The sequence below is a fragment of the Chlorocebus sabaeus genome, chromosome 20, assembly GCF_047675955.1.
Source record: "Chlorocebus sabaeus isolate Y175 chromosome 20, mChlSab1.0.hap1, whole genome shotgun sequence".
Lineage (NCBI taxonomy): Eukaryota > Metazoa > Chordata > Mammalia > Primates > Cercopithecidae > Chlorocebus > Chlorocebus sabaeus.
Window position 1 is genome coordinate 25083674 of NC_132923.1, and position 24725 is coordinate 25108398.

General features: G+C 44.1%; 1 protein-coding gene, 1 non-coding gene and 1 pseudogene across 7 annotated transcripts; 2 read left to right on the plus strand and 1 right to left on the minus strand.

Moving 5' to 3' along the window:
* The first annotated feature begins 207 nt into the window (after window positions 1-207).
* Window positions 208-24240, plus strand: ADORA3 (adenosine A3 receptor). 6 transcript variants are annotated; one of them, XM_007977579.3, is made up of 6 exons: window positions 2183-3990; window positions 16088-16194; window positions 18195-18542; window positions 20593-20659; window positions 21717-21817; window positions 23827-24240. In XM_007977579.3, exons 1-6 carry the CDS (start codon window positions 3641-3643, stop codon window positions 23895-23897), a joined length of 1044 nt encoding a protein of 347 aa, XP_007975770.1. In that variant the 5' UTR covers window positions 2183-3640; the 3' UTR covers window positions 23898-24240. The 6 variants fall into 6 exon arrangements, 4 of the variants coding, with proteins under 4 accessions (XP_072864591.1, XP_007975770.1, XP_007975772.1 ...); XM_007977580.3 differs by having other exon boundaries at window positions 3534-3990; window positions 23830-24240; XR_012089985.1 differs by lacking the exon at window positions 20593-20659 and having other exon boundaries at window positions 3534-3990.
* On the minus strand, window positions 13721-16076 carry LOC103224222 (interferon-induced transmembrane protein 3 pseudogene; annotated as a pseudogene).
* LOC119624558 (U6 spliceosomal RNA) lies at window positions 16427-16533 on the plus strand. The gene has a single exon (XR_005240723.1). It is a non-coding gene; the product is annotated as a U6 spliceosomal RNA (small nuclear RNA).
* Window positions 24241-24725: the final 485 nt, after the last annotated feature.

Below are 24725 nucleotides of genomic sequence, written 5' to 3' on the forward strand. Positions count from 1 at the left end.
TTACAGGCTGAGCCACCACACCCAGCCTCTTCTAGCAGAATTAAAAACAGCCATGGCCTTTCTTTTAGGTGGGAAATTCTCCTGAACCACAGTTAACCACAGTTAACATATATATATATATATATTTTATATATATATATATTTATAGAAAAAATTGCACCTTGAGCCAATAAAAACGTTTTCCTTTTTGGCCCAGAGCTCACCTTGGGGCCCCAGCCTTACCAGCGGTCTGCTCATGCAGTCATCTGTCTGGTCCTGCCATCTCTTCCTAGCTCAGAGCAGTTGCCAGATCTACGTTATACTTGCGCTTTGTGCCCATAGTCTTGGTGGCTACTTTCTCTTTTAGATCTGAGAATACTGATCTCTACTGATTTTGATAGCATGGCAACATCAAACCCAGGGACTCCTTGTACTTTTGAAAGGTTTGTGTAGTTTATTTGCTCATTTACTTACTGAGGGCTGCCATTCAGAACCTGGGCTCCGAAGAAGCAGAAGCCTAGGTCTGAATGCTGGCTTTGCCACTGCCTAGCTTACAACTTTGGGCAAGTTATTTAACCCCGCTGAGCCTCAGGTTGCTCAGCATAATGGTAGTATCTATTTCATTCGAGAGCATTGAATGAGTCTGTGAATGTAAGCTGCTTAACACTGAGTAGTTGGTATGATGGAGAGCACTTAAGAGTCCTCACTGATTTATTGTTTCCTTATATACCCAATGCCTAGTTTATGCCACCTGACTCACTGAAGTGCTTTCCTATTCATTCATGAAAAATGTACTGAGCACCTGTGATCTGCCAGGCATCATAGGAGGGGCGAGAAATGCAGCAATGGAAAGTGGTGGTCCCTGCCCTCCAGGAACTCACAGGCTAAGTGGGGAAGTCATGTACACCCAGCACAGTGCTGTTCCAGAGGAGAAGTGAAGACTGGGCAGTTTTCTTCAAGGTCCTGTTGGGGAACAGTCTTGGAGGAAAAGTATTTGTTTTCTAGGCGGACTTGGGGCAGAAGGGCCCTGCAAACCGGGCAAAGAGTGTGTGCACAGCGGAGAGGAAGTGAAAGAGAATGACTCTGAGCCACGAATTGCTCAGCATAGCGGACCCAGGTGACAGGTGACTGCAGAGACCGGGAGACCCCTCAGAAGAGTGTCAGCCACTCTAAAGAGTCTGGACTTGATCCTGAGGCAATGCACAGACTAAATGGTTTGGAAGCGGCAGGGGTCATCCTGGGTGTTGAGCTCTGGCATGGTTCCTCTGGTTGCCTGAGGCACGGAGTAGGAGGCTGCAGCATCTCCTACTTGAGATGTGATGAGGTGCATGACCAAGAGTGGCTGTGCGCCATGGGCTGTGGGTGCAGCGGTAGGAATGGGCAAATGAGGTGGTCTTCTGCCCCAGCCTCTCTGTCGCCTTTCCCAGATTGTCTTTTGGTTTTCAATCTAGGGCCGGGTTCCAGGTCAAAATGTTAAGTGACTGTGAAAGTCCTTCCTCTCTGTTCTCAAATCACCCCCAACCCCAACCCCAGCAGTGATGGACCTTGTCTATTCAGAGAACATGAAGGAAGGGCTTCCCTTGTTCACAGAAAAGAAACCCCCCATGGTATGTGCAGAGAATCCTGAGGGTAGAATTCCCAGGTGGGCAGAGGTGGCTAGGTTGGTGACCCTAAGTGTGTCTCCTGCCTTTCTTCTCTCTAGTGGGTTATTCTTTCATGTGCTATCTTGTCTACAGCATGCTGGGTTTGGACACAAACCCCTTTCCTTGGTTTCTCTGACCCTGCTGAGATGGACTGATTACAAAAGAACTCACCTATATACTGGAGTAGGGGAGGGAGGGTTTTTTGCAGTGTTTAACCAAGGTTCAAAGAGTGCTATATAGTGAGAAAGGTTTTTGGGTTTTTTGTTGTTGTTTTTTTTTTTTGGTAGCATGCAGCCTCTTAGAAATTCCTCTCAGTAACTTCCTTCTCTGAAGCACAGATAAAAAAAGCAATTACAGTAGAAACATTTGTGAGAGGACGCATTGGAGGCTGATGAAGTTTTCAAGTTCCAGCAGTGCAGGAATGTGGGCAGAACTGGTGTTGGAAAATACTAGAATGATGGAAATACAGTTGGAGAGGACTGCCCTTTTTAATGTCTGGGGAGTTTGCTCAGGGAGAAATGACAAGTCTGGCAGGGACGAATATGGGATTTGGTAAGACTTGGATCAAATTGGGGTACAGCGGTGGTGGTAGGGATTGGAATCAATGAATGATGCCAAAGCAGAGGAACTAACAAGAGGACCCTGATGGGCCCCAGGCAGAGGCCTCTCCTTTATGCCCCACTCCGAAGTGTTTGTTAGTAAACACCAGAACACTATTGTTACTGCTGAATTTTGTTTTGGGCTGTACATATTTAGATGCTTAAGGTAAAAATAATAAAGCTCTCAAGCTACTGTGTGGGCTTCGGTCCAAGTGTTCCTTCTTGTTGCCTCTCTAACATGCCTGGTTAAAATAATCCTTTTGGGTGGTGCTGAGAAGCATCTGAACCAGATGGACTCCCCAAATAACAATGGTGTGCAAGTGTCTCGTTCCCAGAAGTTGGTGACTAGGTAAGCAGCTTCAGGGAGAGGGGGCTGATTCCCAGGCAGTTGCCTGTTTCTGTGGGGATGGGGCTGAGGCTTGGGGAGTGTGGGCAGGAGCACATGCCATTTGATTCTGTTGCATACGTTCTTTTCCCTTCCTTCTGTATGTCTGGTCATTCTGCTCTTCTGTCGTTCCTCACATAGGTTGGACATTGGCCGGCTGCCAGTGTCAGGGCCAGTGTGATTTTGCTGGGGTGTGAGCTGAGAAACAGAGGTGGAGGCTAAGCAGGTGTGATGCTTTGCAGAGGTGCTGAGATTTTGCCCTTCTGACCAGGGAATCTTTGCTTATCCTTTTGATCAAGGATCCTTGCTGCAAAGGCTGGGTATCGGCTGTGCTCAGTGAAGCAAGAACTTAGCAGGAATAGTTCTGGCTAAGGTTAGGAGGCTGCCACCAAAGTCTCTTTTGTTCCTCTTCTCCCCTTTGCCTGCTTGTCATGAGATCTTTTTGCTAAGCTGGCAGAAAGATTGCATAGTCAGTGCTTCCAGCTCCTCTCCCACCTGATTCTGCACTGTCATCTGGTCCCTGAATGAATGAATTCTGACACCCAATCTTGTCTTGAGCCTTCTCTGTGCCACTCGTGACTCCTCCTCTGCTCTTTCCATCTTTCTGCTGAGAGTTCCTGGCTCTGTACTTCCTCTTGGCCCATCTCACTTCCTGAAACAAGCCTGAAGAGGGTTGCTTATCTCGATGGAACTCAGAAAGCCAAAAAGCTGCAGGCAGAGGCCTTGAGGGCATCGGTTTGGGGAACTAAAAGCAGCAGCACTTTCAGATTCAGTCCATATAGAACTGTCCTCCAGGGTTCTGGGAACCTGAGGATGTGCGGTGCGTAAAGGGGCTGGAAGTGATCCACCTGTGATGAGCCCTTTCTAAGAGATCACCCCACCAGAAAAGAGTAGGAATGAGCGAGTTGGGAATTTTAGACTGTCACTGCACATGGACCTCTGGGAAGACGTCTGGCGAGAGCTAGGCCCACTGGCCCTACAGACGGATCTTGCTGGCTCACCTGTCCCTGTGGAGGTTCCCCTGGGAAGACAAGATGCCCAACAACAGCACTGCTCCGTCATTGACCGATGTTACCTACATCACCATGGAGATTTTCATTGGACTCTGCGCCATAGTGGGCAACGTGCTGGTCATCTGGGTGGTCAAGCTGAACCCCAGCCTGCAAACCACCACCTTCTATTTCATTGTCTCTCTAGCCCTGGCTGACATTGCTGTTGGGGTGCTGGTCATGCCTTTGGCTGTTGTTGTCAGTCTGGGCATCACAATCCACTTCTACAGCTGCCTTTTTATGGCCTGCCTACTGCTGATCTTTACCCACGCCTCCATCATGTCCTTGCTGGCCATCGCTGTGGACCGATACTTGCGGGTCAAGCTTACCGTCAGGTAGCCTGCAGGGTGGGGTGGGCAGCAACTGAGGCACCTGGGAAATGAGACTACAAAGCCCAGAGCCCAGACTTTTTGAGTAAAAAATGAATCCAAATTGGCCCTTGATGCTGAAAGAGGGCAGTAAGTGTCTTTTTGTGATATGGTCTGTGAGGGGGTTAGCAACAATGAGCTGGGATTCAGGAGCTAGAATCAGAGGAATGCTCCAGTCCTCTTCCCACTGATAGGGGTGGGTGCTCAATCCCTCCAGCTGTAATTACTAATCCTTGGCTAGAAATGATGAAATCTTGATGCATCTTTAATTAGTAAAAAATTCTCTTCAGTTTTAGAAATGATAAAAGCCTACTAAGATAAGACGTATTATTTTAGGAGAAGCAGGCAGATAAGAATAAGAGGAGATAAACCGATGGTTCTATTGTTTTGCAAATGTAGGTTATTATTTTATCTTTGCTTCCTATTCTGTGCCCACTTCAATGTTGAGAAAGGGATTCTTGGAATATATATATATATATTCCTATATATATTTATTATATTAAATATATGTATCCTCTGTGTGTGTGTATATATATATATATTTTTTTCCTCCTTCTCCTCCTGAGATGTGAGAGCTTTTTTCCTAAAAATATTTTTCATTACATGTGACTATATGAAGAGAACGGACTGCCAAATGGAGAAATCTACTTCCCCGGGCAACCTAAATTGCATTGGTCTCATGTTTCTCTTCACTTCTCTGGAGGAAAGAGCAGAGTGAAGGAGCTACAAACAAGCTTTAGATGTAGACAGTCTGGGTTCAAATCCCAGATGTGAGATCTGATCTTGAACAAGTTGTTTAACTTTGTCTCCTTTGGTTTCCACTCTGTATCACGGTGGTGACAATGCTCGGAACTCAGACTTACCTTTTTTTAGTTTTAGCCCCACCACTTCCAACTTGTAAAAGTTACTTATTTGTGTTTCACTTTTAATCTATAACATGGGGATAATTGCAGTATCCTCATAAGATGGAATGCGTTAACATATGTAAAGCTCTTAGAAACATACCAGTCACACAGTCTGTGCTCAATAAATAGTGGCTGTCATTACTATTATTTTCACAATTGCCATCAATAAAATGGAGGTTATAATAAAATATCTCCTGTTTGTTGTGAGATGTAATTGAGATAAAAATCTACTGATACTTAACTATATTTGTTTCCTTTTTGTGGTCTGTACAGGCTGTTGTCCGGAAGGACAGTTTAAGGAGAAATGAGGACTCTTACTGGATGAGTCTTTTCAGGTCTCTGAAACACTTCAACACAATTTTGTAACTTCATTGGTTCATTTAACTCAAATACCAAGTATGGATGCCCATGCAGATAGAGAAGCAGGAGCAGGCACAGGTAGAGGGGAAGTGTTGGGGAGGCATAGTATAATTTATGAGAATCTGCACAACAGCCAAACAGAACAGTGCCAAGAGCAGCAGGCAAGCTTGCTTTGAGAATATCATTTCTCACCAGGCAGACAATCCTCGGAGACTTAAATGAATCTTAGCTCCCAGGAATCGAATAATTCTTGGGCTTACGCCTTATTGGGAACAGAAGGAGTAAACTGAGTTTAAGGGGGACTTAAACTGCTGAATTCACCTGTGGATGTTTTTGAGTTAAAAAAAAGAAAAAAAAGAAAGAAAAAGATAGGTAACTGTTGTATAGCTCTCAGGAAGTGGAGCCCTGAGTGGGGCATGTAAGCACTTGACTCTAGGCAACATCTTCCTTATCCATTCAAGAGTGTTCTTCTTTAGAAAAGTCCCCACAGACGTTTCCTGGATTTTTCTCCAGTCGTTGTCTGCTCATCTTGTCTTCATATCCAGTGGAGTTTAGCTGAAATCACCATAGAATACCAATGCCGCCCCCCCTTAGCAGAAGATTGGAGAATTAAGAGAGTATATGCCTTATCTCACCCCTCTCTCTCTCCTTTACCAGCTCCATCTCCCTTACCCTTTAGCAATTCCTGCTATGAACTCACTGGCTGTCTTCATTCACACAGATACAAGAGGGTCACAACTCACAGAAGAATATGGCTGGCCCTGGGCCTTTGCTGGCTGGTGTCATTCCTGGTGGGACTGACCCCCATGTTTGGCTGGAACATGAAACTGACCTCAGAGTACCACAGAAATGTCACCTTCCTTTCATGCCAATTCCTTTCTGTCATGAGAATGGACTACATGGTATACTTCAGCTTCTTCACCTGGATTTTCATCCCCCTGGTAGTCATGTGTGCCATCTATCTTGACATCTTTTACATCATCCGGAACAAACTCAGTCAGAACTTCTCTAACTCCAAAGAGACAGGTGCATTTTATGGACGGGAGTTCAAGACAGCTAAGTCCTTGTTTCTGGTTCTTTTCTTGTTTGCTCTGTCATGGCTGCCTTTATCCATCATCAACTGCATCATCTACTTTAATGGTGAGGTACCACAGCTTCTGCTGTACATGGGCATCCTGCTGTCCCATGCCAATTCCATGATGAACCCTATTGTCTACGCCTATAAAATAAAGAAGTTCAAGGAAACCTACCTTTTCATCCTCAAAGGCTGTGTGGTCTGCCATCCCTCTGATTCTTTGGACACAAGCATTGAGAAGAATTCTGAGTAGTTATCCATCAGAGATGACTCTCTGTCTCATTGACCTTCAGATTCACCATCAACAAACACTTGAGGGCCTGTATGCCTGGGCCAAGGGATTTTTACATCCTTGATTACTTCCACCGAGGTGGGAGCATCTCTGGTGTTCCCCAATTTTATCTCCCCCACTCCACTACTCTTCCTCCACTTCATTTTTCTCTTGGCCTTCTTCTGTATTCAATGTTTTGGAGGCCTGACTTGAGGACAACATCTTATTGATACTATTGTCTGTTTTCCTCCTTCCCAAATAGAAGAATAAGTCATGGAGCCTGAAGGGTGCCTAGTTGATTTACTGACCAAAGGCTCTAGTTGGGCTGAACATGTGTGTGGTGGTGACTCAGTTCCATGTCATTGTGGAATTGAGCAGAGAACCTGCTCTCGGAGGATGCCTAGGAGATGTTGGGAACAGAAGGAATGAACTGAGTTTAAGGGGGACTTAAACTGCTGAATTCACCTGTGGATGTTTTTGAGTAAATAAAAGATAATAGCTAACTCTCATGTAGCTCTTTGCTGGGGTAACTTGGAGCTTAAATACCCAGCTGGCTGTCTTTGGCACTCAGCCTGCTTGCTACCTAGAGCCATGTGGTGGCATACACACCTTCTTACTCTTAGCCCCAGAACACCCTGATCCTTATTCCTGGGTTCATCAGAGTATTTGTCAACTTTATGAACCATTCCTCTATTGTGAGAGAAAGAATCCTATTCATTTCCCCTGGTGTTTCATTCTCATAGGAGTAATGGGGGTAGGGCAAAAAGAGACAATGGATAACTATGATTTGTTGAGCCCTTTTCCTTCCTTCCTTCCTTCCTTCCTTCCTTCCTTCCTTCCTTCCTTCCTTCCTTCCTTCCTTCCTTCCTTCCTTCCTTTCTTTCTTTCTTTCTTTCTTTCTTTCTTTCTTTCTTTCTTTCTTTCTTTCTTTCTTTCTTTCTTTCTTTCTTTCTTTCTTTCTTCTCTCTCTCTCTCTCTCTCTCTCTCTCTCTTTCTTTCTTTCTTTCTTTGTTTTTTGAGACAAGGTCTTGCTCTGTCACTCAGGTTGGAGCATAGTGATTCGATTACAGATCATTGCAGCCTCAACATCCCTGGCTCAAGGGATCCTCCCACCTTAGCCTCCCAAATGTCTGGGACCAGGTGCATGCCATCAAGCCCAGCTAATTTTTTAATTATTTTTTTTTTTGTAGAGACAGGGTCTCTTTATGTTGCTCAGGCTGGTCTCGAACTCCTGGCCTCAAGTGATCCTCCTGCCTTGGCCTCCCAAAGTGTTGGTATTACAGGTGTGAACTGCTGCACCTGGCCTGTTGAGTACTGTCTATGCACTAAGTACTTTACATGCATTATCTCCTTTGATCCTGACAATCTGTGAGGTAGGTACCACTATAGTGATCATCTCCATTTTGCAGAAGAAAAAACTGAGGCACAGAGAAGTTAAGTAACTTGTCCACAGTTTCATGATTAACAAATAATAGAGCCAGAATTTAAGCTTACCCCTGCCTTGTAGAGCTCAAGCTTCTTGCCATCCATTCTCAGACATAAAGAGGAACTTGTAACATTAAAGCCCAAACTTTCAAGCTCATCTTACGTACGATTAACAGATAGGTACAAACTACAGCTTTGTACACTTGAGGACTTCCAGAGTTTTGCCTTAGCTACTATTGCTGATCTCTAATTAATCAGGATACTAGACAGGATAGAGTGCCAGTTACATCTTCTGAGCACTGAATGTGGCTCTAGAGATTCAAGGTGTCATCTCTGGTTTGATCTATCCAAATTTGCTGCTGTGAACTCTCACTTTCAAGACAATATTTTAGCTAGACAAGAGCAATAAGATGGAGATTTCAATTAAACAGCATCAGAGTGGGTAAGCATATCTGAAAATGAAATTAATTCTTAGCCAGTTCTGAAGGTTTATCCTGAACCTAATTTTAGGCCAGAGCCTGATAACCAAATTTATCTTAACGTTTCATTTCAGCAAAGGAGCCTTGCTTCTCCTCCTGCCAGCCCAGGAATCAATAATTCTAGGTGTTTCCCTTCTAACTTGTGGTATTTAAAAGGCACTTCCAGGATGAGGTCCTAGGTTTATTCTAGGGCTTCAGGAGTCTCAGGCACACTGTTCACCTTGGAACAACTTTTGCCCCATTGGAGAAATGAGAGGAAGGGTCCTGCAGCCCTCAGTCTCCTGTTAATCCCTACACCATGCTTCTTAATTTACAAACAGCTTCTAACGTAGATACACGACGTTGTACACTACGTTGCCATAGAAACACTTAACACTGCCCTGTTTTTTAAAACTTGATTTAAATGGACCACTTCCCTCAAGACCAAAACAGCACTCTGTCTTGAGTCATTTGGTATCCTTAGCTTCTGAGTTTCAGAACTGCTTTTACTTTTTTCTTTTCTTCCCTCTTCCTCTTCCTCCTCTCTGTCTCTCTCTCTCTCTCTCCTTTTTTCTTTTTCTGATTGCCACTGCTTAGCAAGTCCACTGATAGCTTGCTGGGAGTTGTTTTTTTATTTTTGTCTAACGGGAATCTTCTGACTTAAGGTGTTCCATAAGCCCAGGAGTCCTTACAGTGAAAATAAATGTCTTTCAAAGTAAACTCAAAAAAGATGAATGAAGAATCACGGTGAGGAGCTTGGTTAGAAGTGACAAGATCCACTCTGGTTTCAGGTTTAGAGATTAGTGTCACAGGAATCTCCCAGGAGCCCCTCTTCTGGCTTTCTCTCTTTCAGCTAAATGGTAAAGGATAACTGCAGACTTTTATTTTAAAGGAATAAGATTAAAAAGGCCACCCAGACAAAACTGAGGTTTGCTTCCTCCCTTTCCTCCATATGAGTAAGCTGGAGGAAAGTGTTGAGTAAGTGGATTTATTTGCCTTATTTTTAAAATCAAGTCAACTGGGGAAAAAAGTAGAGACCCACCTAATGAGAAGAAGCAAAGGCTATTTATTCTGAGCTTGCTATAGCCAGGGGGTCAGCTGTAGTCACCTGCATTTTGGCAGAGACTCAAAGGTAGGCAGAAGAGTGGGAAACATTTATAGTAGCATAAAAACACAAACTTAGGCACATTCAAATTTTAATAAGTTTATTATTAAATGATTCAATGATTCGTGAATTGGGCAGCACCAGACTGCAAGTGGTTCAGTGCTCCACCAAAGGGGGCAAGAGAGGAAACTTTTATGAGATATTTGTGAAAGTAAGACAAAGAAAATATATTTTATTGGTTGAAGTGGAAAGTCCCTAGTTCGAGGTTAGTTTGGTGTTTTCTGATTGGTTAAGCTTAAGTTTTGTTTTACTGTTTGCACTGAGTTGGGTTTCAGTTTGTTATGTAGGAATCCAAGGCACCAGAGCCATCTTTGACTAATGGCTGTTCAATTAATTTTTTTCATCAGTGAAAAAAGGGAAAGGCTTTAGGTGTGCCTTGATTGGAGGCTGTTGGCATGGGGAAGCTGTAGGCAGAGTAACTAGAAGTGGGGCAGCCTATTTGATTAACTGGGGGCACATATTTGGCTTTCTTGGTTGATCCTAAGTTGAAACTGGGGACAAAAATTAGGGGAGTTTTTCAGTTACTAATCAAGTCTTGGGTATTTTTTAACATCTCTTTTTAAAAATTTTTAATTTTTTTTATGTTTTAAACTTTTATTTTAGGTTCAGCGATACCTGTGCAGGTTTGTTATATAGGTAACTTCATAGGTTTGTTGTATAGATTATTTCATCACCCTGGTTCTAAGCCTTGTACCCAACAATTATTTTTTCTGCTCTTCTACCTTCTCCCACCCTCCACCCTCAAGTAAGCCCCTGTGTCTATTGTTTCCCTCTTTGTCTCCATGTTTTATCATTATCTAGCTCCCACTTATAAGGGAGGACATGCAATATTTGTTTTTTTGTTACTGCATTCGTTTACTAAGGATAATGGCCTCCAGCTCCATCTATGTTCCTGCAAAGGACATGATCTTGTTCTTTTTCATAGTCGCGTAGTAGTCCATGGCATATATGTACCACTTTTTTAAAAATCCAGTCTGCCATTGATGGGTACTTATGTTGATTCCATGTCTTTGCTATTGTGAACATACACATGTATGTGTCATTATGATAGAACAATTTATATTTCTTTGGGTATATACCCAGTATTGGGATTGTTGGGTTGAATGATAGTTCTGTTTTTAGCTCTTTGAGGAATTGCCATACAGCTTTTCACAAATTAGTTATACATGAATTGAACTAATTTTATTTAGTAATTGGTTCAATTAGTATACTAGTTGAACTAATTTACACTCCCACCAATAGCATATCTAAGTGTTCTCGTTTCTCTGCAACCTCACCAGCATCTGCTATTTTTTGACGTTTTCATAATAGCCATTCTGACTGGTGTGAGATGGTATCTCATTGTGGTTTTGATTTGCATTTCTCTAATGATCAGTGATATTGAACTTTTTTTCACATGCTTCTTGGCCACATGTATGTCTTCTTTTGAAAAGTGTTCATGTCTTTTGTCTACTTTTTAATGGGCTGGTTTTTTTCTTGTAAATTTGTTTAAGTTCCTTATAGATGCTGGATATTAGACCTTTGTCAGATGAATAGTTTGCAAATACTTTTCCCATAATTTATTTTGCTGTGCAGAGAAGCTCTTCAGTTTAATTGGATCCCATTTGTCAATTTTTGCTTTTGTTGTGGTTGCTTTTGGCCATTTCGTCATGGAATCTTTGCCCATTCCTATGTCCAGAATGGTATTGGCTAGTTTGCCTTCCAGGGTTTTTATAGTTTTGGGTTTTACATTTAAATCTTTAATCTGTCTGAGTTGATTTTTGAATATGGTGTAAGGAAGGGATCCAGTTTCAGTCTTCTGCATATGGCTAGCCAGTTATCCCAGCACCATTTATTGAATAGGAAGTCTTTTCCCCACTGCTTGTTTTGTCAGTTTTGTCAGGGACCGGATGGTTGTAGATGTGTAGCTTTATTTCTGGGTTCTCTGTTCTATTCCATTCATCTATGTGTCTGTTTTTGTACCAGTACCATGCTTTTTTGGTTACTGTAGTCCTGTAGTATAGTTTGAAGTTGAGTAATGTCATATCCTCCAGCTTGGTTCTTTTTGCTTAGGATTGCCTTAGCTATTTGGGCTCTTTTTTGATTCCATATCAATTTTTAAGTAATCTTTTCTAGTTCTGTGAAGAATGTCATTTGTAGTTTGATAGGAATCACATTGAATCTGTAAATTGCTTTGGACAATATGGCCATTTTAATGATATTGATTCTTCCTATCTATGAGCATGGTATGTCTTTCTGTGTCTTGTAATTTTCATTGTAGAGATCTTTCACCTCCCTGGTAAGCTGTATTCCTAGGTATTTTATCCTTTTGTGGCAATTGTGAATGGGATTGCATTCCTGATTTGGCTCTCGGCCTGGCTGTTCTTGGTTTATAGGAATGCTAGTGATTTGTATACACTGATTTTGTATTCTGAAACTTTGCTGAAGTTGTTTATCAGCTGAAGGAGCTTTTGGGCTGAGACTATGGGATTTTCTTGATATAGAATCATGTCATCCACAAACATGGGTAGTTTGACTTCTCTTCCTATTTAGATGCCCTTTATTTATGTCTCTTGCCTGACTGCTTTGAGTCCTGGCCATTTTGGGTTGATTGTTAAAGGGGCTATTGTTTGGCTTTCTGGCTTAAGATAGCAATCTAACTTCCCGTTAGTTTGACTTACAGCAGGCTGGCTTACTATTTATTGATTACCAGTTGGTTTCCTGAGCAGGTTGCTGCAGGTTGCAGGTCGGGATTCTATTTTCATATATGCTCTGGCCATAGTCCACTTGTATATTCAGTTTCTTTTAACAAAATGCACATTTTCTAGAGAAACTCTGCACTTAGCTACTATAGCTGAGTATGATGGGCATAAGAAAACTTGGGCTGCATCTTGTTCCAACTACTCAGATGACAGATGTCTGTAAAGATCCTTTGTAAATTCTAATATGCTCTACAATTTTACAGTATTATCACTATTGGGAAAGCAGCACAATGTTTGTTTTCCTCCCAGATTTACCACCAAATCACAGTGGCTCTACTAGCTGTGTGAATGTGGGCAAGCTACTTAAACTTCTGAGCCTCAATTTTCTTCATTCGTAAGATCAGATTAATAATACCTGTGTCAAAGTTGTTTTTGTTTTTTTATTTTTACTTTTTCTTATGGAAAACTTCAAACATACAAAAGTGGAGTGACTATGTCTTAGTCTGTTTGTGTTGCTATAAGAGAATACCTGAGGGCAGGTTATTTATGAAGGAAAGAGGTTTATTTGGCTGACAGTTCTACAGGCTGTATAAGAAGCATAGTGCTGGGACCTGTTTGGCTTCTGGTGTGGGCCTCATGCTGCTTCCACCCATGGGGGAAGGCAAAGAGGAGCCAGCATGCAGAGATCACATGGTGAAAGCGAGGGAAGCAGGGTGCGGGGAGGTGCCAGACACTTTGAAACAATCAGCTCTCATGGGAACTAATAGATTGAGAATTCACTCGTTACCATGATGACAATGACAGCACCAAGACATTCATGAAGGATCCGCCCCCATGACCTAAATACTTCCCACTAGACCCCACCTCCAACATAGGGGATCAAATTTCAGTGTGAGGTTTGGAGGGTCAAATATACAAACTATAGCAGACTAGAAGAAGGACCCCTTATTTATCTATTATCCTGTTTAGTAATTATCAAATTATGGCCAATCTTGTTTCATTTGTGCCTGTATCCGCTTACCCTGCCTGACTATCTTGAAATTTTAGATATTAAGTTATTTCATCTATAAACTTTTCAGTTTGGATTTCTAAAAGATGTCTTAAAAAGTATTTGGTTTATTCTTATTGCCTATTTACCTTCCTATTTACACATCTAAATAGAATGAAAGTTAATTCTATGGAATTAATGCACCAAGTAATATTCAGAATACTAGTAGATACATCATTCATTCTCTATAACTCTAGCACTTTCATTTACTTTAAAGATACTTTTTTCTTTTTTTGTAACCAGAAACATGTATACTTTATTGAATGCCATTGTAGAAAAGTGTGTGAGGATAAAGGGCTGATACAGGACTCGGCTCCGGGGGCAGTACCAGGAATGGAAGGTGGAGCATGTGGGATACAGGTTATAGGCAGAGCTCCTGGCCTGAATGATGTCTCCTGATCTATCGATGGGCTTGGTAGATCAATACTGGGATGACAATGAGCAGAATGGTCATGAGGATGCCCAAAATCAGGGCCCAGATGTTCAGGCACTTGGCGGTGGAGGCATAGGCCTGGGCCCCAATCAGGTCGCCAACCATCTTCCTGTCCCTAGACTTCACAGAGTAGGTGAATGCTATGAAGCCCAGGCAGCAGGGGTTCATGAAGAGGGTGTTGAACAGGGACCAGACAACATGGTCAGGCACGGAGCTCTCGCTGCGGATGTGGATCACGGTGGACGTCGGGGGAGCAGGGTTGTGGAGAGCCCCCAGCACAGCCACCTTGTGCTCTTCCTTGAGCATCTCATAGCTGGGGGGCTGGCCGCTGTTGACAGGAGAGAAGACAGTTTGGACCATGCGGTTCATGGTGTCCTGCGAAGGCCAGCAGTGGTCGGGTTAGTGGGATGGTTCTCAGTGGGCCCTCCCTTTCCCTGGTAGTTTCGATTTCTCCTTTAAAGATACTTTTTCATGTCTTGGGTATTTTGCCGATATCTGTGCACAATCCATTTCTCTTTTTGCTGCTTTCTTTGGTTTCATGTTGCCATCTCTGAGCAATGCTGAGTGTGTTTGTTTTGCATGAAGTATTGTCAGAGATAAGGACTGCCTCTTAAAAATATAACCACAATATTTGCATTAATTATTCACTGCTGCACAACAAATTATACCCAAAACTTAGAGGCTTCAAACAGCAATCCTTTATCATCTCTTATGGTTTCTAGGGGTCAGGAATTCAGGGGGCATGACTGGGTGGTTAATGCATGGTGTCTCATGAGTGTGCTAGGTCTGCAGTTATCTGAAGGTTTGACAGTGGCTGGAGGATCCACTTCTGAGATAACTCTCACATGCCTGGTGAATTGGTTTTTCCATACAGGCCCCTCAATGGCCTGCTTAAGAGTTCTCACAGCATGGTGGCTGACTTTCCCAAGAGGGAGCAGCATGAGAGACTAGGGTGGAAGTTGCATGCCTTTTATGACCTAGCCTCTGAAATCACATGCCATCACTTCTGCTATATTTTATTGATCACGCAGGCCAGTCCTGATTCAGTGTGGGAGGGGACTACATAAGGGCATGAATTCCAGGAGCCATCATGAAGGTTGGTTATGGCAATGCCATTATCACATCTCAAAAAAAAATTGAAGAATTATATCCTAATAGTATCACTGTCCATATATTCTAAATTGTTTGCTTCAATCAGGATCCAAGTAAGTTCCACATATTATGATTTGTCAATATGTCTCTTAAGTCCCTTTTGATCCATAGATTCTCCTTTCCTTCCTTCCTTTTATATTTATGTAATTTATTTGTGAAACTCATGGAGGTTTTTGATGAGGAGCAACTGAGGTGATGTAGATAAAAACCTACCATGATGCAGGCTTGCTGCTGGCCCACATGCTGACTTCACATTAATTAGAGACAGGCTCCCCTTCCTCCAGAGAGGACATTATTGCATAACCTGAACAATCTATGTATGACCCTTGATGGGACGTGCTGGTTCTGGGATGTGATAAGTAGCAGCCAGCTTAACTTCACCTGAGAGGTGGTTCAATAATTCAAACTTTTAAAGCCAGTGGTCAGAGCACAAGAGTCCCATTAGAATCAGGAGAAGCTGCTGCTGCTGCAAAGACGAATCTTCTTGCTTTGTCCCAGCTCTTCTCAGGAAAGCTTTCAGGAAGTCTGAAGACGGCAGTCCAAACTGCGGCCATCCAAACACCCACACTTCCACCTGCTCACATGTTCCACGTCCCAGGCATGCAGGCTACTGACAGCTGGCATGCTCCACCTCTGGCTGTACTCCCCAGATGAGCCTGCAGTGTCCACTTGGGAGCTGGGTTAGTTAGGAATCTGATTACTAGGATTTCTTTCAGCTATATAAGAAATTGGGCTTCCAAGAGTGGTAGACAGACAAAAGTGGCCTCTGATGATGCCAGGACCATTGGCAGCAGGACAGGGCACAGTAGAGCACATACAAATGGGTACCAGTGATGGTTGTCTGTGTGTGCTTTTCTGAGTGTGGGCCAGAGCCTATTTATGCAGGAGGGAGATCTCTACTGCCCAGAATTTTCTTGGTTGCCCCGTCAGTAAGTTTATGTCTATAAAGAGCATGTGGTGTGGTGCATTGTGCAGTGTACTTACACATGGCAGCACTGCTTGGACTAACTGGCTGTTTTCCTTTTTCACTGGTCTCTTCAAATCAGGATAAAGCCATATTAAACTCAAGCATCTGTGTTTCCCTTAAACAGATTCAGAATTCCTGGGCTCCCTGGGTGCATTCTGTCATTCCAGTTGAAAGTTTGCTTCCTTCCAGTCATGTGGCTCTTCATTCTACTCTCCTTGGCTCTCTTTTCAGGTAGGATGGGGGAAGGAACAGCTCCAGCCCTTTAAGCTGTGGCCTTTCCAGAGACTTTGCACTGAAGTCCTCTCCTCCTTGGAGTCCCTGCTTATTAACTCGAACTGTCTAAGGAGTGGAATGGGAAAATAAAAGGCGATGAAAATAGGTCTTGTCCATATTAGTTCTTGTTCTTAGCTCAGATAAGAGAGTTTGTGAGGAAATTGAAAAGCTTGACTAAAATGATGACTCTGCACTCACTTTGCCAGCACATATACTAAAATTGGAATGATATAGAGTAGATTAGCATGGCCCTTGTGCAAGGCTGACATGTAAATTCATTATGCATTCCATATTTTCCCTCAGCTTCTCCACTAAAATAAAATAAAATAAAATAAAATAAAGAGCTCTGCATTTTCTTGTAGAGGACTATGTGCTCACAAACAGGGTGTTCCTGATAAGTCCTGCTCTCGCAAACGAAGCAGGGTGTTCCCCATAAGTCCTGCTCTTGCAAACGAAGCAGGGCGTTCCTTCCCTGTTTACAGGGAGGACTAAGGAGCCAGCTGCTAACAGCAGATCCTGGGGGCTTGTTTATGTGTAAACATCTTGAAAATCCAGAAAGTCAGGGAAAGGTCAGAAAAACAACAATGTGTCTTGTGACTTGGTAACATTCCACAAACGACTGTATAAAATAAAGCAGAGCGTGCCATTCGGGGCGGCCGCCATGTTTGTCTTGTGTGTTCATTCCTTTGTTTAGGAAACACGCGGACCCCAACATTTTCTCTTTTAGTTCACCCAGGTTCCCCTTCCCCCTTGTCCCCTCAAAAATATATGTGCACATATATGAGGACATGACTCCCCTTTCCACTCGTGCTTGATCCCAAAGATGAGACTTGGAACACTGGCCTTTTCCCAGCTCTGTCTGACCTTCAGTTGTGTGGCATTTAGAGTTGCTGAACCTTTCTCTGGGTCAGCATTCATACTTATAAACTGAAGATCATGCTATCTTCCTTGTGGGGTTGTTATGAAAACAAAATGTTCTAAAGAAGCTGAGCCTGCATTTTAATGGTCTTTGTTATATATCTGGAAGGCTGAGAGAAGGATGGGCTCTGCTGTCCCATCTTCTCTTCTTGGTCAGACACTTTCCCTGCCATGGTCAAGCTGGACATGGTGTGCACGACTTCCTCATTGTGCAACATCCTGAGATGATAGGGGTGCCTATGTTGGTCTTGTACGGAGGGAACATGAAGTTCTTATCCCCTAAAGACAGAACATGACTTCCTCTGTTTTTAGCCCTGTGCAGCCAGCAGAAGCCTCCAAACCTCACTTTCTTTCTGAGGGTGCTAAGGTGGGTTGGGAGCTAGGGACAGAGGGCCTCCTAACGGTAAGCCTCAGGCTCTTCAAGGCCCTCTGTCACGCAGTGGTAAGAGGCCTCCATATTTTACCCACTCTTAAGCCAGCAAAAAAGACTTCTCCAGGGTTGCTTTATCAGTTTGCTAGGGCTGTGATCACAACAGCAACAAAATCACAGTCTGGGCGGCTGAAACAATGGAAATTTATTTCCTTCTGTTATGAAGGTGGTAAGTTCAAGATCAAGGCGTCTGGCAAGTTTGGTTTCATTCTGAGGCCATCTCTGGGTTTGCAGATGACTGCCTTCTGGCTGTGGCCTCATGGGCCATTCCTCTGTTTGTATTGTCAGTGTCTTCATCTCTCCTTTTTATAGGGACATCAGCTGAATTGAATTAAGGACTACCCCAATGACCCTATGTTCACTTAATTATCTCTTTAAAGGTCTTATATCCAAATACACTCACATTCTGGAGTCACTGGAGGTTAGGACTGAAACATGAGTTTTGAAGGGGACATAGTTCAGCCCATAACAGTTGCCATTCAAAAAGAGGCAAAAAATCAGCCTCCGATTCTTTAATTAATTATCCTTCAGGAGGGCAGGAGCTGCAATATTTTGAGAGAACAACGGTGCTTGTGTGTGTACATGTGTGAGTGTGTGTGTGTTTTCACAGATGCCATGGTCATGGATGAAAAAGTCAAGGAAAGCTTTGTGCTGAACACGGCTTCTGCCATCTGCAACTACAATGCCCGCTACAAGGATCACCCCAAATACTGGTGCCGAGGCTATTTCCGTGACTACTGCAACATCATCGCCTTCTCCCCCAACAGCACCAATCATGTGGCCCTGAGGGACACAGGGAACCAGCTCATTGTCACTATGTCCTGCCTGACCAAAGAGGACACGGGCTGGTACTGGTGTGGCATCCAGCGGGACTTTGCCAGGGATGACATGGATTTTACAGAGCTGATTGTAACTGACAACAAAGGAGCCCTGGCCAATGACTTTTGGTCTGGAAAAGGTAAGGAGCCTGCCTGGGGTCTGGCTGGATGTGACCCACGGCCATGGGTGTTTGCTGCTAAGAGAGCACTCTCTGAAGCCAGTGAGCCCCAACTCAGACTCCCACTGGATACTTTGGGTCTGCCTGGCCTCTCTCTTCCACCAGCAAACATAGGGTGGTCATTAACAGTGCTGGGGAATAGTGGAAGTTGGGGACGAGGAGGGTGTCTGTGCCCTGGGGCACTTTTAGAACTTCTCTTCCCTTGCAGCAATCTGGTTTAAGGACCTTAGAAGAGGCTGACAGGGTCTAATAGATGTGAGATCTTTGTGTTGAAAGGCTTTGAAGCTGTTATTAAATGTCTAAGAATCACTTGAACCAGGTGGCAGAGGTTACAGTGAGACGAGATTGCGCCGCTGCACTCCAACCTGGGCGATAGAGTGAGAGTCAGTCTCAAAAAAAAAACAAAGAAGTCTATGTGCCTTGTGGGTCTAGAATCTTGAAGATTAGTTTCTTGAGAGGTGTCTGAGGCTGCAAAAAATGACCCAGGTGCCTGCTAACTGTCAGCTTAAATAATTTAATAATATACGGAGGTAGCCAGGTGCCATGGCTCACTCCTGTAGTCCCAGCGCTTTGGGAGGCTGAGGCTGGTGGATTGCTAGAGCCCAGGAGTTTAAGATCACCCTGGGCAACATGGAGAAAGCCCGTCTCTACAAAAAATACAAAAATTAGCTGGATGTGGCGGCGCCTGGCTGTCGTCCCAGCTACTCGGGAGGCTGAGATGGGAGGATCATCTGAGTCCAGGGAGGTTGAGGCTGCAGTGAGCCATGATTGCACCACTGCACTTCAGCCTGGACGACAGAATGAGACCCTGTCTCAGAAAATAATAGTAATAATTTACAGATATAAATATCCAACTAGTGGTCCAACTAGTAAGCACCCTCTTTTGCTTTTAAGGAATGTGCAGTTTATATTTGGAGACCGCTGAGAAGGTGTGGGTGGAACCGGAACCCATAGCAGAAAAGTCTGAGTTAACCAATTGTGACTCTTGGCTGTAGCTAAGACATAGGATTTCCACACATTCACTCAGGTTCCTTCTGTTGAATGATGAAAACCTCCTTTTGCACTAGAAAACCTCTGTCTCTCAGACAGAGGACTTACGGAAGGCACTAGCCTTTCTTTCTTCTTCTTTTTTTTTTCCTTTCCCCTGTGCCTTCTCCTTGTTTCCATTTCTAGAAAGGATGTCCTTTTCTGTCACAGTCCAGAGCACAATGCTGGTAGGAAAACAAACCAGAAGGGCTTAAGGGGTACCCTGGGAAACCTAGCCCCATGCTAGAAGGAGAGTTTTGCTAACACTTGACCAACTAGTGATTGATTCAGCAAGCATCTTACGGAATGTAACATCGTTCACACCCACAGTGTTTCTACTTTGTGTGGTTCTCCTTTTAGAGAGTACATCTTGACCTGAATCTTAGGCTCAGACAAGAGAATGTTCCCACCTGAACGTACTCCTTAGTTTAAATGAAACACAGACTTCTCCCACATCTTATCAGAGGGGGCATCGTAGGTGGTCGTGGTGCCACTGCTCCCATTGGGTTTTGGTGGCTGTCATAAGAAAAACTACTCGGGAGGCCATTTGGTGATGGCAATTACATCACCAAATGAGCAATTCTTTAAGGATAGGATTGGCCCTCTGGTGCCTCTGGCATCCCCTTCTATGGGGAAGAGACCTCTGTGGGACTCTAACCATGGGCCACTTCTAGTCCATTTGGGGCCTTTGTTCAAATCTGGAAAAGGGGCCCCTTCCTTCAGGTGCATGGAGCCCAGTGGCAGGGTGCATGGCCTAGCAAGCAGAGTGTGGGCTAAACGTTGGTCCCTGCTTATCCCCTCAGCCTTGTTCCCTGTGCCAGGCACATTTATACAACTGTACTTGGTGCCTCTGCTTTACTCTGAAGTCAACCAGGGAACTCACTCTTTGGAGACTGAGAGAATGACAGGCAGAGCTACAGCTGGGAGGCAGAGGCAGGACCTGGCTATGGGCCTCACCTGACTTAGCAAATCCTTTCTGATTCAGACTTATCAGGCAACAAAACCAGAAGCTGCAAGGCTCCCAAAGTTGTTGGTGAGACTGACCACTCCAGGTGAGTCATAGTCTTGGCAGATGAATGGGCTTGGGGCGGTGGGGTGGAGGTAGGGGCTGGCGTGACAACAGTATGATATGACAGTTGATTTGCACCAATAACTTTTCTGCTGCACGTTATTTCTCCACCTTAACTGTGTATCCTTAATGTGAGTATTTGGTTTCTTTAAAAAAAAAATACAGTTTAGGACTCTTGGTTGCAAGCAGCAAAAATGTCCTCTAGCTGTTTTAATTAAAAGGGGACATTTATCATAAGGAGAGAGAGGTGTTTCAAATGCAGGAGCAGGGTTGTGGCCACGCTTGGAAATTGTCAGATGCATCATCACGAATTTACCTCAGTCTCTAATCTGCCTCGAATCTGTGTGTTTCCTTCCTTCTGTCTCTGTATTGCCCTTGTATATTTTTCTTTTTTCCCCTAACAGTCATCCATTTGTGGTTCCTGAGTTTATTTCTCCCCGATTCAAGAGACTGGCAAGTCTGAGACTGGATTCTCCTATTCCTTTTTTTTTTTTTTTTTTGAGACGGAGTCTGGCTCTGTCACCCAGGCTGGAGTGCAGTGGCCGGATCTCTGCTCACCGCAAGCTCCCCCTCCCGGGTTTACGCCATTCTCCTGCCTCAGCCTCCGGAGTAGCTGGGACTACAGGCGCCCGCCACCTCGCCTGGCTAGTTTTTTGTACTTTTTTTAGTAGAGACGGGGTTTCACCGTGTTAGCCAGGATGGTCTCGATCTCCTGACCTCATGATCCGCCCGTCTCGGCCTCCCAAAGTGCTGGGATTACAGGCTTGAGCCACCGCGCCCGGCCCAGGATTCTCCTATTCCTAATCCACAGTTAATTTCTGAGGAAGGGGTTCATTGGCCCAGCTTAGTCAGATGCTCAGCAGGTCCCACTGAGTGTGGTCCAAAGGACAGGGTCACTCTAAAGGAATACAGTTGCCAGAAGCTACTGTAACTGGGTTGGGTGGGGGCAGGGATTCAAATCCCAGAAAAAGGGATCTAGAGCTAAGAACCAATAGGCAGTTTCTTCCGAGGAACATGAAATCTGCTGTGGTTCCTTCTAGGACGTCCATTCTCATCATTTGCATACTGATCACAGGCTTGGGAATCATCTCTATAATCAGTCATTTGACCAAAAGGAGGAGAAGTCAAAGGAATAGAAGGGGTAAGTAGCTATTGTTGGGGGAGGGAGTGAGCAAGAATTAGAGAAAATGAAAGAGGTCAAGGAGCAGCTTTCAAATGAGTGAATGAGAGCCTCTTCATATTGTCTGGTCACCTGGAGACCAATGTAGCCAGCCATGGGCTGGGGTAGATATATGCTGGATGGTAACGAGACATCATGAGAAGTGACAGAGGGAGCATTGCAGCTTTCTTAAGTGGATACACATGTAGATCAGGAAGGAAGGAGGTCCTGAGACAACCACCACCCCACAGGTTCCCATCTGCAGAGCCACTTACCTCCCCAGCACCCACACTTTGGGCTCCTGGCACAGGAATGAGCTTCTGGGACCCATGGGTAAGCAGGTATAGAAGAGTCTCCTTTTTCATATACACAGGGTGTTGCCCTGTTGCCCAGGCTGGAGTGCAGAAGTGTGATCATAGCTCACTGCAGCCTCATGCTCCTGGCCTCAAGTCATCCTTTCACCTCAGCCTCTCAAATAGCTGGGCCCACAGGTGCCTGCCACCATGTCTGGCCAATTTTAACTTTTTTTTTTTTTTTTTTTGAGACATTGTCAAGCTCTGTTGCCCAGGCTGGAGTACAGTTGCTTGATCTCAGCTCACTGCAACCTCCACCTCCCAGGTTCAAGTGATTCTCCTGCCTCAAGCCTGATCTTTAGCTCACCCCATTCCTAAATAGAGAAGGGACTGTGTGCCCACCTTTCCCTTTGGGGCAGCACCAGAGACATGACTGGTCAGTAAGACAAGGCTGGTCTTACCGTTTAGAGAATCCTCCAGACCAACATGTGGCAAATATGCCAACCTCTGAAGTGTACACAAAGCAGAAAGAACATTGCACAGTTGCCACTGTTTGCTTAATAGTAGTTTTACATTTTTCTTTTTATTCTCAGAAACCACAGGAACACCTTAGGCAATGAAGAGTCTGTAGGCATAATTATAAAACAGACTGCAACCACCCGTGGGTATGGAAATGTAGAAGAAAAACATTTCAGAAAAAAAGAGAAAAACATTCCTAGTAACCCTTGCTAGTGACACACCAGGATCCATAACCAGAAGAATCTGAAATGCAAAGCAAAGGCTGCAAGGCCTCATACTTCCCCTGTGATATTTTGTTCCTGTGGTCAGAATAGGAGCCCTAAAGAAAGGAAAGTAGCAGCTCCCATAGCATTCTTGACCTTTTGTCCTCTAGCAGCCTTGGGAACTGCAAAGGTGGGGCATGTGGACAAGACAATGCCTTTCTCAGGTCTGCCCAAGACCATTCCCTTTGGGACACAGTTGTAGTCTAGGTTTTTGCTAAAACCATTATCACTTTTTTAAGGTGTGACCTTGGGCAACTTTATACTTTTCTGGGTCTGTTTTCTTTTCTAGAAATTGAGGGTCTCATTCTCATACCCCCCAATATTTTTATTTATTAGTTCAACAAAAAATGACCATGCTAGCTAGATGCTAGGGAAACAAAGATGGGCAAAACAAATGCTATTTGTGTCCACGGAACTTGTCGAGGGGGAGGAAGACAAACTATCACACATCAACACCCAAATGTAACATTGCCACCTGGAGTCAGTGCTCTAAAGGAAAGGCACATGATACTATGAAAGATGAGGCCGTAGAACTCAATGCTATTCCTTTTTAGCAAGAAGTTGTACAGCCTGTTGTAGCCATGGCCTGCTTCCTCAAACTCAGGCAATTGAAATGTGGCAGCCTGAACCAAGGCTCCTAGCTTTGACATTCTTGGGTTCTGAAGAAGTTCAGTTGTGTTCACATCACCAAAACTTGGTGAGAGGTGATTGCAATCTCTGTGTACCAAGCCTTCCTATTGACTTTCCTACTGATGAGCTTTGCAGTAATGATATCTGATCTCGGCCCTGAAAATAAACTTGTGTCTAGTCCCCATGAAAGCCCCATGATAGAGTTTGGAACTTTTGCTGCAGAAACACTCTTCAGGGGTAGGCAATAGATCTCAACTCCATTTTCCCTTTCTATTCCCCAACAAAGTAGGCAACTCTTTGAAGCCCTTCTCACGTGTCCTGACTCCAAAGGAAATGGCTCCTACTGAACAGATGTGACTGAAGATTTCTTTTATTTAGTTCATAAATAAAGTGATGCTACAACAGAATAATCACCATGACAAATGGCCCACACCTCAGAGACTGATTCTGATCTCCCAGGAATTCTGAAGGACCCTCTATCCTTGCCAGCAATCATTTGCAGCCAGGTAACAACGGCAGTAGTCAGAGGAGCTATGATAGACCAAACCCGAGCAAGGCTGCACTCAAATAACATCTCAAGATCTTAGTTCTCATGCATTCCATCAGTCAGAGGTGAAGAAGAGGTGGAGAATCTGGATCGGGGGCCAGGAAATCACTTGTATTTTTTTAGCCAATAAATTCCTAGCCAGTGTTGAATGAACTGCAAGGTATGAGTTACTTCTTCTAGGGTATCACTGTAAAAGTATTTCTGGAAACGTTTCTTTCAAAGAATAATATTCTAACTCATTTCTGAATTGGTATCAAATGCTGCCCAACCCAAAGAAAGGGAGATAGACTAAATCAGTGGTTCTCAGATTCTCTTGGTGAAAAGGCCATTCTTCTCATCCTTTATGGAAAACTGCCACCTGACTAAAGGGATGCTGCTTTTGATCAATGAGAAACCAAGGTGTGATAGCTTAAGTGAAATAGTCATTCAAATCGGGAAAAGCAAATCAAGAACAAGACATCAGCAGCCATGGGTGCGAATGAGGTTATATTGCCATTCATGCCAGAATCACCAACACTCTTAGCTCCCACCCGCATATCCACACCCTCTCTCCCCATATAGGGCCTCTCCTGCTATTTCTGGGAGTTTCCAAGGCCTCCCCATCACTGTCTGTGCTGCCGTCATCACAAGCCTGCTTT

Bases quoted from the DNA above. Each gene is read 5' to 3' on its own strand.
- ADORA3 (XM_007977579.3), top strand. From the start codon at position 3,641: ATGCCCAACAACAGCACTGCTCCGTCATTGACCGATGTTACCTACATC. The intron at 16,195-18,194 runs GTAGGATGGGGG...GTGTTTTCACAG, and splicing joins CTCCTTGGCTCTCTTTTCAG to ATGCCATGGTCATGGATGAA. The intron at 20,660-21,716 runs GTGAGTCATAGT...GGTTCCTTCTAG, and splicing joins GGTGAGACTGACCACTCCAG to GACGTCCATTCTCATCATTT.